Here is a 17,272-nt window from a genome sequence, read left to right on the forward strand (position 1 = left end):
TATATTCAAAACTTCTAGAAAAACATCTATCTTTTTGAGAAATATACATCATTGTTATACAAGTTAACAAAATAATACGGTATTTTGTTCCGTCAAATTACAGCTAGATTTGATATAAAATAAAAATCTAAGATACTATTCAACATCATTTTGGAATACCGCAATTATAATATTTTGTTTCTTTTATTGCAGATCACGTAGATAACCATGAAGAATTTACTAATATTCCTTTAAGTCTACGCAATAAAATAACATTTCTATCAATGCTGTCTTGTTTCTCATATCTTCTGATATTTTGATGGTTAATTTTAGCTAACGTTGTTATCTTTAAACTTTAGTTTCATTTTCAAATTTGAGAGAGTACCAGCTTTTGTCTTCGCATACATGTACGATCATAGGACATCTTGCCAAACATAATGCAAGTAATTATTTTCCATCGCGAGCTTACAGGTCCTAGGGTGTGTAAGCTCTAACCACATGTAAACATTGTATTTCGAGAGAAAAGAAAAAGAGACAATTAATGACTAAGAAATGAAAAACTCCAAAATACTAGCAATACCATTCGTACCTCGGCGGCAAGTTGTTCTTCACGTTGTTAGTAAAGAGTCGGGTAAAAGCTGGATGTAATGTCTGTAAGTTAATAAAGGAGGGTATTGCATGTTCGATCGAAGTTGATGTTATACATACATTTTTTCTCAACTGAAGATATTGCGACGTCTGAAAAGCAATTTACATATATTGGCAATGTCTCTGCAATACGTCCTTACATCACATCAGGAAATCCAACCACTCAAGATAACTGGAATTTGTTTAGATAGGTATCATATCTGTCAATTTTGTTTGCCATCAATCAAAACATATTTCTGTCAAAAGGTATCTTATTAATTCTCATGATTTCAGTATACCGTATCTTTCATTGGCTTTTTCTTGTTTTCCACACAACGTACTATTTTCTTTCTTTGAAATACGAACCTTCGTGTTGGAAGTACTTAACAATTAAACGTTATGATAGAAGCAACATTTTTCCTGATAAGATATTCAATGTTATCCTTTTGCTTTCTTTAAAATCAAAGATTCATTAATTCTATTCTTGGAGAAAACAATGATTATAATGACAAAGATACCATGTTGCAATAAGCGTTATTTAATGTTATGAATCCAAGTAAGAATTTGGACAATTGCCAAATAACTACCCGAATTAGCTACGAAATTTCGAAATTAGATGAATGGGCAAAAGCTGACGTACAGTCGAAAGTGTGTTCGAAAGTACTACAGATAATAACGTGAAGTGCTAATTATTCTGACACTGCATATCTACATCATATTGTGCACAAAATGTTTATTGCATGGAATACCAGCAATGCAGTCATGATGAGAGCCAGGAGTGGCAGCTGTAACGGGAAATTATATGTTGGTAGTGCTGACAAATGAAGTCAAACATGAATATTTGTACTAAGGACACAAACAAGGAGACCACAGGTCCAATCAATATGCCAAAGAAACGTTATGGCATCATACAAATGGGAAAAAATTATAACTACTTCCTAGAAGGAAAGTCAGTTTTGTCCACACAAGATCTCAGGCTACTGTGTGTATTCAGGTTGGTTTACAATTAATTGATTTTGGCACGAGACCTGGTTAAATGCTATACACGAGTATCTCCATATTCTAGATTAGCATAGCCTCCTATAGAGCTGTACCACGTCTGGCACAAACCATTATCACTCAACAGTCTTTTTCCCGATTTAAGCATATTTTATTTTGCTTCAAAGAAGTACAAGGTAGACAACCATAACAGAATAATCTTTATGTATATGTGGATATACTGTCTGTCATTATTTTCTTATAGAAGTTCGACGTCATAAGCACTGTACATAACATATGGTACGCGCATTCCAAGATTGCGGCAAGCTCAAATTTTGCATCAAAACTGCGTTTTTATATGCGTTTTTTTTTTTTTTTTTTGTTGTTTTTTTTTATGATTTTGTCATTTTTTGCTATATTAGCCACACGGATTCCAATCCAATCGGAATAAAAATGCCATCCAATCATTTACGTCCCGATATGTAAATCAAAATACTGTATTTGCATCGGATGACTAGTAATACTATCGATATAGCTGTGCTTTCTGCTATAGATCCCTCCTTCTGGTCATTAGTATTGTGGAGCCATCGGTCATACTTTGTTTACAGTTTTTGATGACGTGTATGGTAAGACCGCAGTGTTTATAGAATGAACATCTATTTTGAATTTTACTGTTATAATAAACTTTATTTATTTTACAACAATTGCGAAACAAGTTTTTCCAACTTAACCACCCTTGTTGGCCTGGATGAAAGCGAGCGAGAGGTCTTACAGTTGGAGGAAACCGGAGTACCCATGGAAAACTCAGGTGGTCAGGCAGGTGACCCTAACCTTTTAACATCCTTTCCGGGAATCGAACCCCGGTGCGTTATCACTGCGCCACCCGACCACCCTGTTTTCTGTTTGGTACGAACATCTTAAAGATCAGTGATATTTTCTATTCGGTTGGAATGCTATCCAAATATGTGATGTAGTATTTTTTGAGCGACTTATATAACAAACAATCGTTGCCTTACAACAGATAATATAGTGAGCTGTTTGGATGTGAAATAGAGGTGTAGACATAAGCGTTTGAATCCCTGATCACGTTTGGATGCGAGAGTACCATATTGTGTAATCATTGCTCTTAGTATCAATAAGGTACACAAACTAATACAGACCTTTTATTTAATTAGTTCTACAACACAGTGTGATGATTGAGAAGTGGTATTGAAAGGGCGAGTATGGGGAGAGAGACTGGGTTGGAAAGGATGAAAGGTTAAATAAATGTACAACATCAATACACAAGATTATATCATTACACCATTTACAGATAATCATTTCCATAAAATGACGTCTACAGTACATTTTAAAGTATCACGCAGTGTTATCCAAATACTATGCATTTCTGTTTAATTGTACAAGTAGCAAATTTCTAGCAGTAAACAGGGTATGTAATAATATATACCTGGTTTGAAGAAGGTCGCTGAGATAACACATAAAGCAGGAATTTTTTATTCAGTTTGATGTAGTTCTCGTCGTGGGCTTCTTACAATTGTACTGGTTTTATCCGACGACAGATTCACGTTATCAAATAGTATGGATTTTGTACCGATAGCTTTCAGATATAAACCTGCTCGCAGATTATAACTCGGGACAATTTAAAAGCATCAGGGAAAATTTTCTTTTCTCGGCAGTAAACAAACCATTTCTTAGTTTACGTTAAATTTGAATTTGATTTAACTGTCTCGGTTAATTGTGTTGAAACTCAAAATGCTTTCAAAGTTACTATTTCCCTGTGAGACCATGAATTTATCACATCTATGTGGTGGTGAAAAGTGATCTAAAACCTTAGGTTTAATGTTAGACAAAAGAGGCATTTAAAGTATTTACGAAATGAAAATCAGGTGGTTAGAAGACCAAACAAGATTTCATTTAGATTTATTATTTGATAAAAATAAAGTACTAATTAAAGTACCTAGATTCCTTGTACTTTATGTACAGTCCATCACATTCGCGAAGTTTGAACACGATACTTTTTTTCTGGTAGTAGTCTGATTTAATTGTGATATTATCTATAATGTCTTGTAAAAGATGGGCACGGTCAGCCTCAAACCCTGGAGCATCTAGATCAAGGTGAGTGAAATGTACATGGAAATGGTGATACGATGGCTGATAGTGTACATATACTCGCAGCTTACTGGGCATCACTGTAAACTGCTTTCTGATCGCCTCCTGCAACATAAAACAACAAGATAATGCAAAGCATAACATTATCCCCTACGTCCCACCGTGTAAAAGAAAGACACACAATCAAATAATATATATATGATATTACATGTATTACAACAATCTAATTTCTATTTGTTATTCATAATTGTTCTATACAAAGTGTTGAAATGGAGAACTTCTAATAGGGTATTAGCTTGATGCTTGTACAAAGTTATGAGTATCAGCTTATTACCCTGAACGGTTAGAGAAAACTGGTCTGATAAAACTGAACTTTGTTATTTGGCCTATCTGTTTCCATGGTAACTGAAAAAGTCTTTAAATAGCAAAAGATACTACATATGTACTAACTTAACAAGTGTAAAAATTCCTGAGCAATTACCTTGAACGGTTTCAGAGGACTAGTCCAGGAAAAAAAAAACTGAAATTTGTGACGTGGGTAATTTGTTTCCATGGTAACAGAAAAAAAATGAACTATGGCTCTAACCAAATATATACAGAAAGTCTTTTTTAGTTGATTGGAATGGTTTCAAATTTGTAGCGCCGGAAAGAAAATTTAACACTAGTTTTGTGTTTTTTTACTGTCTCATTGGTATCAGAAAGAATATAAACAAGAGGTCCATGGGCCTTAACGGTTATCTGACTTCGAAAACTTTCAGCAGGGAGAAGGGTTATTTGTTCTACTTTGAAAGAAATCTTACTATGAAGCTGTTTTCCATGATGCAGATGTTTGTTTTGGTGAGGAGTAGGTAACTGTAACAAGTCTTACCTATTTTTTGACAGTAAAGTTGGAGATCAATCCAACTGGAGAAACTTGAGAAGTTTTAAACAGGTGTTGCACAGGAAAACCAAGATTGTGGAATCATGTCACAAAATGGTCTCCCATATCAAAGTTTAGAAATAAAGTAGAAAAATAACAACACTTTGTTTTCTACCTGTCCCACCAATTTTTAGCTCAATGACACCAGTGGAACTGGAGAAGAAGTTTAAAATATGTTTTTCAAGATGGCAAACACAGCGGTCAGGCGGACACTTGGTCAGGACCATCTCAGGATCATTTCATGCAAGTTTGAGCTCAATCCTACTGTTGTAACTAGAGAAGAAGTTTGAAATGTCAAAAGATTACTCATGGTGGACAACCATGGATGAAGTTCAATGGCTATAGGTCATGACCCTTTGGATCAGATGACCTATAAATGAAATGTTGTCAATAGCAAAAGGCACATCTAGGGCATTAACTTATTATATACAGAAAGTTTTCATGAGTTGAATGCAATGGTTTCGAAGACATAGCCCATAATAACATTAGGATGTATGTACGTACACACAGACAGACAGAACCCAAATTAATATCCTCCGCAAATGCGTTTCTCCGGAGATAAAAAGAAACACATCAAAATACACTTTCTATAAAACATGAAACAATAATTATCACAACATTAAGAAAACAACACCCATCATGTACCTACCAATGTTCTAATAAGCAGTTTATAGCACATGAAATGAATATGAAATTAAGACGAGTAACAACAACAGTAAATATCCAATTCAAATGCACAAGATCGTAGTTTGATGAAAGTTGTCAAATCTGACTGTTGGATATCTAAATTTGACTGATCTTCACTCTATTAGGATAAGGTGTAGAACATGATGTGATACTATGGGGTAAATATGAATCAAATCTGGTTAGATATTCTTAAGGTATAACATTGACTTAAAAGAGGATGTAAAATACCAGCTGCAGCTAGAGAGTACTTCTCTTTAGTTTGACTGGTGGTGGATTAGACTATCTAGTAGGCCAGGGATCCGAAGTTCAATACCTAGATGGGGCATTAAAATGAATAATGACCTCTGTAACATTGGCACCCATATAGGGACTCCGGAGTTACACTAAATGATATATTATCAAAAGCACCCTTGTAACCCTTGACAACTTGAGGATGAGTTTTTTTTTCTGAAGGAGGAGTGTATATCTGTATGTTACCCTGGTACACTCATAACTAGAGAGAACTTATCTTCAGCTCGATCCTTTGAGCATTAGACTCATGAGCCAGTGGGCCCATGTTCAATCCCTAGTTGAGGCATTGAAATGAATAAAGACCTCTGTTACATAATTAGCTATCTTTCTATTCTTCATACCATTCCCTTATGAAGGATATTGTTCAGCATTGGCAGATGGGTGTGGTTGAGGTCACGCAAAGACAAAATATCCCTGTTGTGTACAATAGCCACCAAGTAGAGTTGGCTTAAATCCTTTCTGTTCCACTTCATGTCTGGTAGCAAAACAAATCCATCCTTGGGACAAGCATCCTCAAAAACTATTCGATCTGATTCACTCTTCTTATCCAAGATATTATACACCCACTTAAAACAACATAAAATAATAAATTAGAGTTTTAAAGCATAATTTGAGTAAATTTACAACTGTAAAACAAAAAAGTGTATTTCATAGGGAAATTCAGCACAAGTTAGAGCTATATATGAAGGTGTTTTTAATGAAAAATTCAAGTACATTGTTATTGATATTGTATGCCTCAATTCACCATATAAACAAATATAACATATTTAATTTGTGGAAATTCCATATTGATCTACATATAGCTGCAAACAGTTCAACCATGATGGAGCCACAACAGGTTTGCTTTTTATTAGCCAGTGTGTTAAATATTTGTGTGTACTTTATAAAATTGACAAAGAAATATGCTAAACAAAGCAATAGAATTCTGATCCCAACAGAACTTAAACAGCATACAGACGTTTGTATTAAACCAATACATCACTTATAATCTCTGATACAGTAAGTGATTGATTTCCAGCTTGCCCAACGTCCAATATTTAGACAGTGTAATTTTATATTGGTTAGCATTTCCACCACTTTCACGTGTCCAAACTGACCTGACCAGGAAAGATATTTTGATGCTGATAAGTTTTAAGAGTCATTAGAAAGAGTTCTAAAATGAAACAAACTAAAACAGACAGAAATTCGCAAACTTGTGCAGAATATCCATTTAATATAACATTCAATTTTTAATTCATTCAACTTCCATTGAAATCTACAGCAATACATTTAGGACATTTGCAATTATCATCTTGAGTACGTGACTTATTATCTCAAGCGCTCAACATGTTATTTCTAGTGCTCAAGATAATATGTTAAAATGTGTGTTACATGATTAGTTCGCAAGGTTGTCCTTTTCTAACTACTTCCTACTCTTTAAAACCACATTATTCTGGATATGAAGCATGACAATAAATTGTAAAGCACTTGGATTATAGATTTCTAATAATTTTTTTTCAAATGTAAGTTTTATCACTTACTTGTATACTGAATTTCTGTTCCTGTAGAAATGGTTTTGTAACATTTTTATACATCTCTTCAGTTTCACATATGGCAAAAGTCTTTTGTTGTCTGTATTTTGAAAGGTGTTTGGCTGTTGCAGGGTGTATTAAAGTGGTTTTCACAACTGCAAAATAAGTATTTTTATCAAGTTGGTAATAAAAATCAATGATTCAAGAAGTAAAAACCTGATGCTCAAAATAACATGAGTACAACAGAGTGGAGCAACATACAGCCATAGATCTCAAGCAAAAGAAATATTTGTGATATGAAAATGGTAACATTAAGGATTCAAAATGTCACTATAGGGGAAATATTTTTTTGAATTTGGTAAAAACTGAGAAAAGACATATCAGGACAAGATAAAACAAAAACAACAAGAGTACTGCAAAGCGGAACAAAATACACCCGTGAATATCCAAAACAGCAAAGGGGCATAACTCTTATTTAAATTGTCTAATCATAACCCCATTCAGGAAAACACAATTTCATATTATGGTGATTAAGCCTACCAAGTTTCATAAAGATTGGCTGAAAAATGTTGGAGGAGATCTCCGGACAAAATTTCTATAGTGAAATAAACAAAGGGGCATAACTCTTATTCAAATCGTCTAATCAAAACCCCATTCAGGAAAACACAATTTCATATTATGGTGATTAAGCCTACCAAGTTTCATAAAGATTGACTGAAAAATGTTGGAGGAGATCTCCGGACAAATAAAAGTTTACGCCGGACGGACGGTGCCATACCATTATATGACGGGCGTATAAAAATAAAAATGAAAAATAATAATCCAGTGGAACACTTTGATGATATAATACAGAAGATGCAAAATTATTTCTTATTTTAAAATTTTGAATAATGCATTAAAGATTTGGTTTGTTCAAGAGTTTCAGCTCAACCTTTATTCAGTTGAAAATATTGCTGTGATAGGGCTAATTAAGCCAAGTAAATGTATTGATAAACAATTAAGCTAATTACTTAGGCTAAGATATTGGTGCAAACATTTAAAAGTTTGTGGTTAATATACTGAAGGTAATGCACATTATTAACATTATTTTCTTTCGTGAATGAAGCAAGAAATTATTACCATGTTATCAAATTGTATTATAAAACAACTTTAACTTTGGAATATTTTCATTTCAATTTTCTGCAAACAGAAAGCTGAAAAAATACAAATATCATAAAGCCATTGAACAGTTATTAAAGAGATATAGCATACAAGTATGACTAAAGTAATCATAAATTCTCCTTCAAAAAGTGGCAATGTAGAAACAGTCATTTCCAAGCTCTATATGAATATGATCAAGCATATTATTGAGATTAAATCAACTGAATACAACACAGTTCTCTACAAAACACCCATAGCATTACATTATTTCAATCATTTGATATGCAAGATGAATACAGTAGGGATAATGCTGTTAGACCATTTACAGGATCGGGCAGAATCAGACAGGGCGACAATTTACAGGATTGGGCAGGATCAGGCAGGGCGGCGATTTACAGGATCAGGCAGGATCAGACAGGGTGACGATTTACAGGATCAGGCACAATTGGGGTAGATTAGCACCGTTTTAATGATTTTAATGAATTTCATTTGCATTAAAACCATCATATGTTTAATGAATTTCTTTTGTATTAAAACCATCATATGTTTAATGAATTTCTTTTGTATTAAAACCATCATATGTTTAATGAATTTCTTTTGTATTAAAACCATCATATGTTTAATGAATTTCTTTTGCATTAAAACCATCATATGTTTAATGAATTTCATTTGCATTAAAACCATCATATGTTTAATGAATTTCTTTTGTATTAAAACCATCATATGTTTAATGAATTTCTTTTGTATTAAAACCATCATATGTTTAATGAATTTCTTTTGTATTAAAACCATCATATGTTTAATGAATTTCTTTTGTATTAAAACCATCATATGTTTAATGAATTTCTTTTGTATTAAAACCATCATATGTTTAATGAATTTCTTTTGTATTAAAACCATCATATGTTTAATGAATTTCTTTTGTATTAAAACCATCATATGTTTAATGAATTTCTTTTGTATTAAAACCATCATATGTTTAATGAATTTCTTTTGTATTATTACCATGATATGTTAAATATTAGGAACATTTTTTAAGGGTAAATGAAGACGTATTACAATAAAACATATACGGTAATGCATTCATACTTATCAAATAATCGACCTGAAGCACAGACTTATGTATATAATCCTTGTTGCAAGTATGAAGTCCCGATTCATATTCGCGATATAATATCATATATGAATAAATGGCATCAGTTTTGGCAGTTATCTATCATATAAACCATGTTGGAATCTATACTTTCTTTGTACTGATGTTAAAATATTAAGAAACATAGGATTATGGTCAAATTCTGCAAGTTCTATCTGCATTTGTTTACATTCCAACCCATGCAACCATCTGGTCTTGTCTTGTAATAGAAAGTCCCTCCTTTGATAGCAGCACCCCTAGCTTTTGTTAGGGTTGTTACGGTACACTATCGAACAGTTCTTGTGAGTGGATCTTCGACTATGTACATCGTTAGTGGCAAATAGGTATACACAGCCCCTGGGTGTACTTTACGCCATGTAGTAAACAAACGTGCAGGTTATGTACAGGAATATATATTCAGGTAGGAGTGTCTATATATACACACACCGGCACACAGCAAGCGTGGTAGTTGGTAAGCAGTGTTAATATATGAGTCTCTATTCTACTGACACATCACGATTACAATATACAGTTCTTGCATTTCTGTCACAATCCCTTTTTCTTGTTTGAAGGAAGTTTACTCAGTATGCTCATCCTTTTCTGGTGTAGAGCAGAACACATTCTTTGTGACAGATATTCACAGGCGAAGATGTCTCCTTATGGAGACAAGTATTGAGATGAATCTAACACAGTCTGTATGGAGATAAGTTCCTCTTCTGGAAATAACGACTGGAAACTTTCAAGGAAAGAACGACAGATTGATTCAAGTACAGTACAGCCGAGAATAAAATGTCTCTGGTACAGACTTGCATAGTAAGCATGTCGGGTCCACTGTTGTCTGATTGAATGCACTCCGGTTACTTTGGAGCATGTAGGTGTTGGTAACAAGCTTCAATTTAACTGGTAGTCTCTCTACATCTCTGGGGTCAGATGTTACAGTCTTGAGGATAAGGTGTAATACTCCAGGATCGAATGTACGGCTGAGAAGAGATAGTGAAGAGAAATACTTTGACTGATCCAGGATCCAAGTCTTCCAATATCCGTCTACTTGTTTATTGACAATCTGCTTCCACCAGTTTTTCTGAAACTGTACCTCGCCGTCCAGAATATTTCGGGTGCTTGGTAGATCATAGACTGCAAGTAGAGTGGTAGCAATGGTAAACCAGCTCCTTGGGTTGTCTTCCTTTGTTAAAAGTAGTCTCTCAGCAATGTCTGTCACAGCGGACTCCACAGAGATGAGGGTTCCAAACATCTTCAGCATGTTCTTGTGGATAACAGCCTTAAGTGGAATTGATCCTGTCAAGATGTACACTCTGACATCTGCGACACGGTCTGGCATAGAAAATACTTGTTTGAGTATCTTTCTAAACTGTACTTCTAATGGCTCGAGGTCCCTGTCTGTTGGGCCAAATATTTCTAGTCCGTAGACTATTGTGGGAATGACATATGTTCGCAGTAGATGCATGCTCGTCTCTGGGTTCAGCCCATTTTTCCCATGGAGACCTGTACCCATTAGGCTGTATAAATAACATCCTATGTCCTTTCTTTATATTGTTCTGTATGGTTGCAGCAGCAGATTTCCTAGGATTTGAGGTATGTAGTACACCAAGATGGACTGCTTCATTAGATACTGGAAGAGTTGTTTCATCGATGGACCAAGGGAAAGGAGCATCTGTAGTGGGCTTGCTATTACAGACCGGTAACACTACACACTTAGTTGGTTGGAGTGTATATACATGTTCTTCACTGTAGTCTTGGACTATGTTGAGTAGGGTCTGTAGTCCCTTCTTGGTATAGTCTACAAGGGCTACGTCGTCAGCACAGGTAGGTGACACACAGGAAGTTTGGATGATATATGCTCCATGTCCCGAGGAAACTAACCTGTTGAGAAGGTTATTAATATAGATCTTGTACAGTTCCGTGTTCAGCACTCCCCCTTGTCGGACTCCTTTTTTGATTGGGACTAGTTCTGACTGTTGTCCTTGCCATTTCACATGAGAGGTAGCATTACAGTTAAGGTCATGAATAATCTGCCATGTTTTTCCCGTTACTCCTTGAAGGTACAGTTTCCTCTCTAGGATCCGATGATTAACAGTATCAAAGGTAGCTTTTGCATCGAGAAATGCAATGTACCTGGTGGCATCTGGCCGTGCAGCAATGACTTTTCGTGAATCCGCGCTGTAACTTTGCTTTGCTTCTCTTTGCAATCCTTTCTTTTTGTATACAGGTGACAAGTGACCGACCTTCAGAACGTCAGGAACCACACCTTCACTGATAATTATGTTGAATAAGGTAGTAAGAACTTTGATGAGGTGAGGTCCACCGTATTTTAGGTGTTCAGCCGACACACCGTAGATATACGGTGACTTGTTGTTGAGGCTTTTCACAGCAGACTCCACCATACTTTCAGTAACCAGTTCTTCATAGCTTACTTTCTGAAGCTTACAGGTTTGGAGTATAGCGTCAACATCATACTGGATGTCTGTCGGAGTTAGTAAGATAGAAGATGACAACTTAGAGAAGTGTCGTGTCCAGCCATCTAATATATCCAGTGGTTCCGTGTATCTTGACTCTGCCTGGATTCCTCAGTCAAAGCGTGTTAGATTAGCCACTGAAAACGGTCCGGAACGAAAACGAACCGGGTAGTTCGTTTATTGGTTTGAATGGTTTGTCCGTTACAACTGCATAAAAACACAATGTCATGCCATGGTAATATATAAATAAAACTAACATAGTTTAAATTAAATTAATTGAAAACAGAGAGGAGATGTATAATCGATAGCACACAATTCTATAATGTTTCGGGATGTGCACACTACGAATATTGGATTGATGATGTTGGGGTTATTAACGAAACCGAGCTCCTGAGGTATCAGCTGGCTATCTAAAGTGACTTACCATTGAGATGGTACGGAAGATGCGTTTCAAAAGTAGAATAAATGTCGTTTTTGAGCGTTTCCTTTAATGAAGTGTCTTGAGAAATCAGTTGGGTCAGAGTCTTCGTGTCGAATGGCGTTTTCTCCATCAAAACAACGGCGTCGTCTCCCGAAATTTTCGTATGCAGGAACAGGCATTTCTCTCTCGGATTATCATTTAAAACCCCAACGATATCCATATTTCCTAGATTTGCTCTTGTTTCAATCTGATGACAAGCTTCCTCTTCATTTTGTAGTTTTCGTTTTTTAGTAACTAAATCTATAGCTTTTTCATCATCCATTGCCGCCATATTTTTACTTTCTTATCTCCGGTCCAACGAGAGTGACTTTTACCGGCGCATTCTATTACCAATATGAAATAATTGTCCAGCATCTCATTTCATTTACGCACACGTTGACAACTTTGTGTTCGCAATAAAATAGATAATGACTTCTTGTTTAGTTAAAAGTATGAATTATTGTTCCAACGGTCAAAGTGCAAACATGGCTTAAACTGTTTCTATGTCAATGTATTTCAAGGTAAACTTTGTCTGCAAAATTCCACTAGAGGAATGAGGGGGAGGGGGGAGCTGCTTCTGGCAAGGGGTTATAGGTATTCACAACACCAGGTTTTGTAAGGCAAGCGATGGTTTACAGAATATCAACCTTACTGACATAAATATTTTCGCCGGTTATCCATTTAATTTGCCCATGTAATATTTTTTGCAAATATGTCACTAGTGTAATATTCCCTTAGTGTTTTTATTGGATGGGCTAGTCAGAAATTGATTGTGATGTCATAATATGGACAATGATGGTTCGTCATGAATTAAAAACAGCGAAACAAAATGGCCTCTTTTGTTTGAAATCTGTCTAAATATAACTTTTATTGCCAAGGCTCGCAAAAGCAAGAACTTCTGAGACTCCTGTCATAAAATCTTGCATGAAATGAAAACTTATTTAAGATCCTTTATATATTTGAGGGCGAAGCACCAAAGTTGTCAATTCTCAATTCCGCTTTAAAACTGCAATACAACAGCTCTGTCCATTGCATAAACAGTAAGCCATGTAAAAATAGCACTACCAAACTGAACAAAAGCCCCAGAAGAGGAGACTACTGCACTCTCAGTATGACACTGCTGATCTGAAGATTGGAACTAATGTCCACACCGTGTTTTGTTCTAGTCCTTATCAAACACCACAAATATCCAAAACACGTAAATTAGACGACTTTATTCAATAGACTTAAAATATACAGAATGACATGTCTAAAACATAGAATTTTCAAAGTCTTATTTACACAAAAATATGCTTCGTCTACCTGTGTAGACTTGATTAAGTTTTATTTGTCTTCCTTGGTGGTCCCATGCTAATCAATGCTATGTAGAAGATATCTGATTATCAACCTCCTCAGAAGGTATTAAATATTAATTAGATCTAATTAATTAAAGCCCCTTAAAATCACTACTGGTCAAGGGAATATGATAATGTTCATCATAATTATCTCTAGTTGAAAGGTCCCAGATATAAACCCCCAGGTGGAATCAGTTATTCTGCTACGACTGTGATAAGAACTATACTTTGCGAGTGTACCTATTCACTACGTAGAAATCTTTTAGAAACCACCAGATGGTAAAACCTTACAGCTACTTTGATGTCTCTATCATCCATCTCTATTTGATGGCCCTAAAAGGAAGACATCAAACTTTTATCTTAGTCAAGGAAGTAAAACTGTCCCTTTACAGAGTAATAACTTCCTTGCTCTATGGTAATCACCCCAAGGCAAAAGGCATCTAGCAGGCATCACAATATGCATATACATGCATACTGTTCTAGTAACTTAACTATATTACTAGTGACCACATTGCCCCACTCCTTTGGAGAAAATTCACGTACTTGTATTCCATAGCAGATTATCTCTTAACTACTTTCACAAAGGATACAGGTAACCTATCACTGACAGATTACTGCAACATCATTCCTCCATGAAGAATAGCAACCAATCACAAAATATTGGAACCATATCTAAAATGCCTTTATAAACCATCCTCTAAAAAAGGAGGACATAAATTTATCATCCTTAACCCCCCGCCCCAATGTGTCTCCAGATAACCTACCCTATCTAGATTCCTAGCTATAAAGTAGCTATCCTTAGAACATAGATAGTCTCCAAAAAAACAGCCCAGAAATAACTACAATTACCTACCCGATCTAGATTCCTAGCTATAAAGTAGCTATCCTTAGAAGGTAGACAGTCTCCAAAAAACAGCCCCAGAAATAACTACAATTACCATCCCTTTAACAAGGGTCCTTGTACCCAGTCCTGGGTAGAATGTCACCAGGTGAAGGAAAAACACACTACAAGAGCAACTGCCACAAATGTATGAAGCATAGCAAAGTTACATGGGCATTATCCTAGCCTCCATCCCTGGTCAAAAGTCATAAATATGGCACTACTTTCTTTCATAATACTGGTCTAAATTAAACCTCTTTCAATACCAAACCCAACTAACACACACAAGGTTCAATTTTGGAAATTCAGATATAAACAAGAGATCCCAGAGGGATCTTGGCGCCCACCATTTGAGGACCTGTTTTCAGTTCTTGAAGATTTGTTTATTTTTTTTGTTTGTAACAAGTGTTGTAAATGTTCATGAACTGGTCTTCATTGAATGTACTCAATGATGGCACAACATATTTTTATTAAGCACCTATTATCAAATATCATTTGAAAAAGATCCCAAAGTATTATTAGATATCAGTCAGTTACAGGTGGATAATGGACATGGTCTTGAATCAATATGATAGAATATCGAAGAAAATATGCTTGTGCTGTATTACTGTTGACATCCAAGAAGGCTGCCTGTGGGCCACCTTGATTTCAAATCAGTCCAAAAAAGGTACAATGCACAACTAGGGACCAAGGGAAACCAATACCTATGAAATATCAGAAGGATCCATCCAGTACTTCCTCAGAAATAGCGGTAACAAGATTTTACTCTCAAAATCCAAGATGGCCGCCTGTCAACCATCTTGAATTCGGATCTGTCCAAAAAAAGGTACAATGCACAACTAGGGACCAAGGGGAAACTGCAGATGAAATTTGAGAAAGATCCATCCAGAACTTTTCCAGAAATAGAAGTAACAAACTTTTACTTCCAAAATCCAAGACGGCAGCCTGTCCGCCATCTTGAATTTGAATTAGTCCAAAAAAGGTACAATGCACAACTAGGGACCAAGGGCAACCTGCATATGAAATTTAAGAAAGATCCATCAAGTACTATTCCATAAATAGCGGTAACAAGAATTGTTTACGGATGGACGGACGGACGGACGCAGGGCGATTTGAATAGCCCACCATCTGATGATGGTGGGCTAAAAAAAAATTATTTATCTTCACAATAAGCACACAACACATCTACTGACAACTTGGGTGCTACAATAGCGATTATGTACCAACATCCAATCCTGGATACAAATGCCTGCGCGTACAACAAGTATCTGACATCAATACAGGAAACATTAAGTTGAACTTTTCACTTACATTTTCTCTGTGTCAGATGTTAAAAAAAAAAATTTTCTTGAAACAAAAGAAATCATAAACATGATGCTTTAATAAATGTACAATTATACTTAAAATATCAGTTGGTTATAATTAATATTAAGTTCATGACAATGAACAAAAGGAGTTCAGATGTGTTGTGATACAGAGTTCTGCCAAAGAAAACTTTACAAATCATAGGATAACAAGACTCATTGTTTATATAAAGTTTTGCAAAATACACACGCCATAAAAGTTTCATATCATAATCAGTTGCATGACAATTCAACTGGATACAAATTTCAATTACATATGTTAAAAACTGCCTTTTAAAGTCCAGTATGGTTACATGCAAGATATTTCAACACCATCATAACTATTTGTACTGATTGCTATTCTATTAACGAGACACGATAAGCCTCAATTTGAGAAACACATCAGACACATTTAGATGGATCCTTAATGAGAAATTTATAGTTGGATATCCCATTTAACATATTTTCATTTTGGATACATATTTGTTAAAACAATCTTCCCAATTTGTCTGTGTAAGACAGAGTCGGGGTTTATCAAGGCTGAGACACATACTTAGAATAGGTATGTACTATGTAGACAAGTTTTTGATGTATTACAAAACCAAGATTTGTGTAGTGGTACACAGTGTCTCATTGTGCAATGGGTGACCTTTTTATTCATAAGGTTTTAACATTATTATAGCTGTAATTACATAAAAATCCTCACTTATATTTGTCATGTTGAAGACGTCAATGCAGGGCTTATTATTTTTCAGAATCATTTAGAAGTTGGCTGAAACAGGAGTTTGCTACGAGTTTGCTACCATGGGTGTTGTTCATTTTCCCATAGGTGTTCAGAAATAGATTTCTCATTCAAAGGCATAGCTTTTGCTTAAGAGTATAACTTTATATCTCAAAAATGCCTAAATTATCAAAATATTTCCAGTAGTTCAAAATCTATGTTAAATATTTTCCAAATTCCTGGCTTCTTCAATGGACTAAAGTTAGGATTGTAATTTTGTAAATACCTAGATATAATTTTTTGCTATTTTCAAGGATGAAAGTGAGAAGTGAGAGAGAGAGAGAGAGAGAGAGAGAGAGAGAGAGAGAGAGAGAAACCATTGTAAGTGGAATAAATAGAAAATAAAGGTGGAGATCGGAGGTGCTTAATGCTTCCTACCCATGACAGTTTGTGTTTCTTATGAAGCTGAGAAACGGTCCATACTGTCCAGACACTTTGCCCTAAATGATCTGGATGGGATAGGACATTGTCTCCTGTATGTTGATAAGTGAGGAAGTTACAAGCTACTACAAGGAAACTCAGCCCTGATCATAACTGTTTGTGGAGAAATAAATCCAGCAAAACAAACTACTAAAATACATGCAAATTTTATCTATTTATAACTTACTGGACATATAAATAGGTGGA

The 17,272-nt window shown here is 35.3% G+C and overlaps 1 protein-coding gene across 1 annotated transcript; it reads right to left on the reverse strand.

Moving 5' to 3' along the window:
- Nucleotides 1-2,734: 2,734 nt before the first annotated feature.
- LOC132550442 (m7GpppX diphosphatase-like) lies at nucleotides 2,735-12,599 on the reverse strand. The gene is made up of 4 exons (XM_060214512.1): nucleotides 12,272-12,599; nucleotides 7,111-7,256; nucleotides 5,932-6,156; nucleotides 2,735-3,798 (listed from the first exon to the last, which is right to left on the reverse strand). The coding sequence occupies exons 1-4, from the start codon at nucleotides 12,597-12,599 to the stop codon at nucleotides 3,529-3,531; spliced, it is 969 nt and encodes a 322-aa protein (XP_060070495.1). The 3' UTR covers nucleotides 2,735-3,528.
- Between the last annotated feature and the right edge of the window lie 4,673 nt (nucleotides 12,600-17,272).

Source organism: Ylistrum balloti, unplaced genomic scaffold (genome assembly GCF_031769215.1).
Source record: "Ylistrum balloti isolate Yb309-2 unplaced genomic scaffold, AGI_CSIRO_Ybal_v1 Utg369624, whole genome shotgun sequence".
Taxonomy (NCBI): Eukaryota; Metazoa; Mollusca; class Bivalvia; order Pectinida; family Pectinidae; genus Ylistrum; species Ylistrum balloti.

Coding starts and splice junctions, on each gene's coding strand:
- LOC132550442 (XM_060214512.1), bottom strand. CDS start 12,599: ATGGCGGCAATGGATGATGAAAAAGCTATAGATTTAGTTACTAAAAAA. Junction 7,257..12,271: donor TCTTCCGTACCATCTCAATG/GTAAGTCACTTT, acceptor CTTATTTTGCAG/TTGTGAAAACCACTTTAATA. Junction 3,799..5,931: donor ATATCCTTCATAAGGGAATG/GTATGAAGAATA, acceptor TTTATGTTGCAG/GAGGCGATCAGAAAGCAGTT.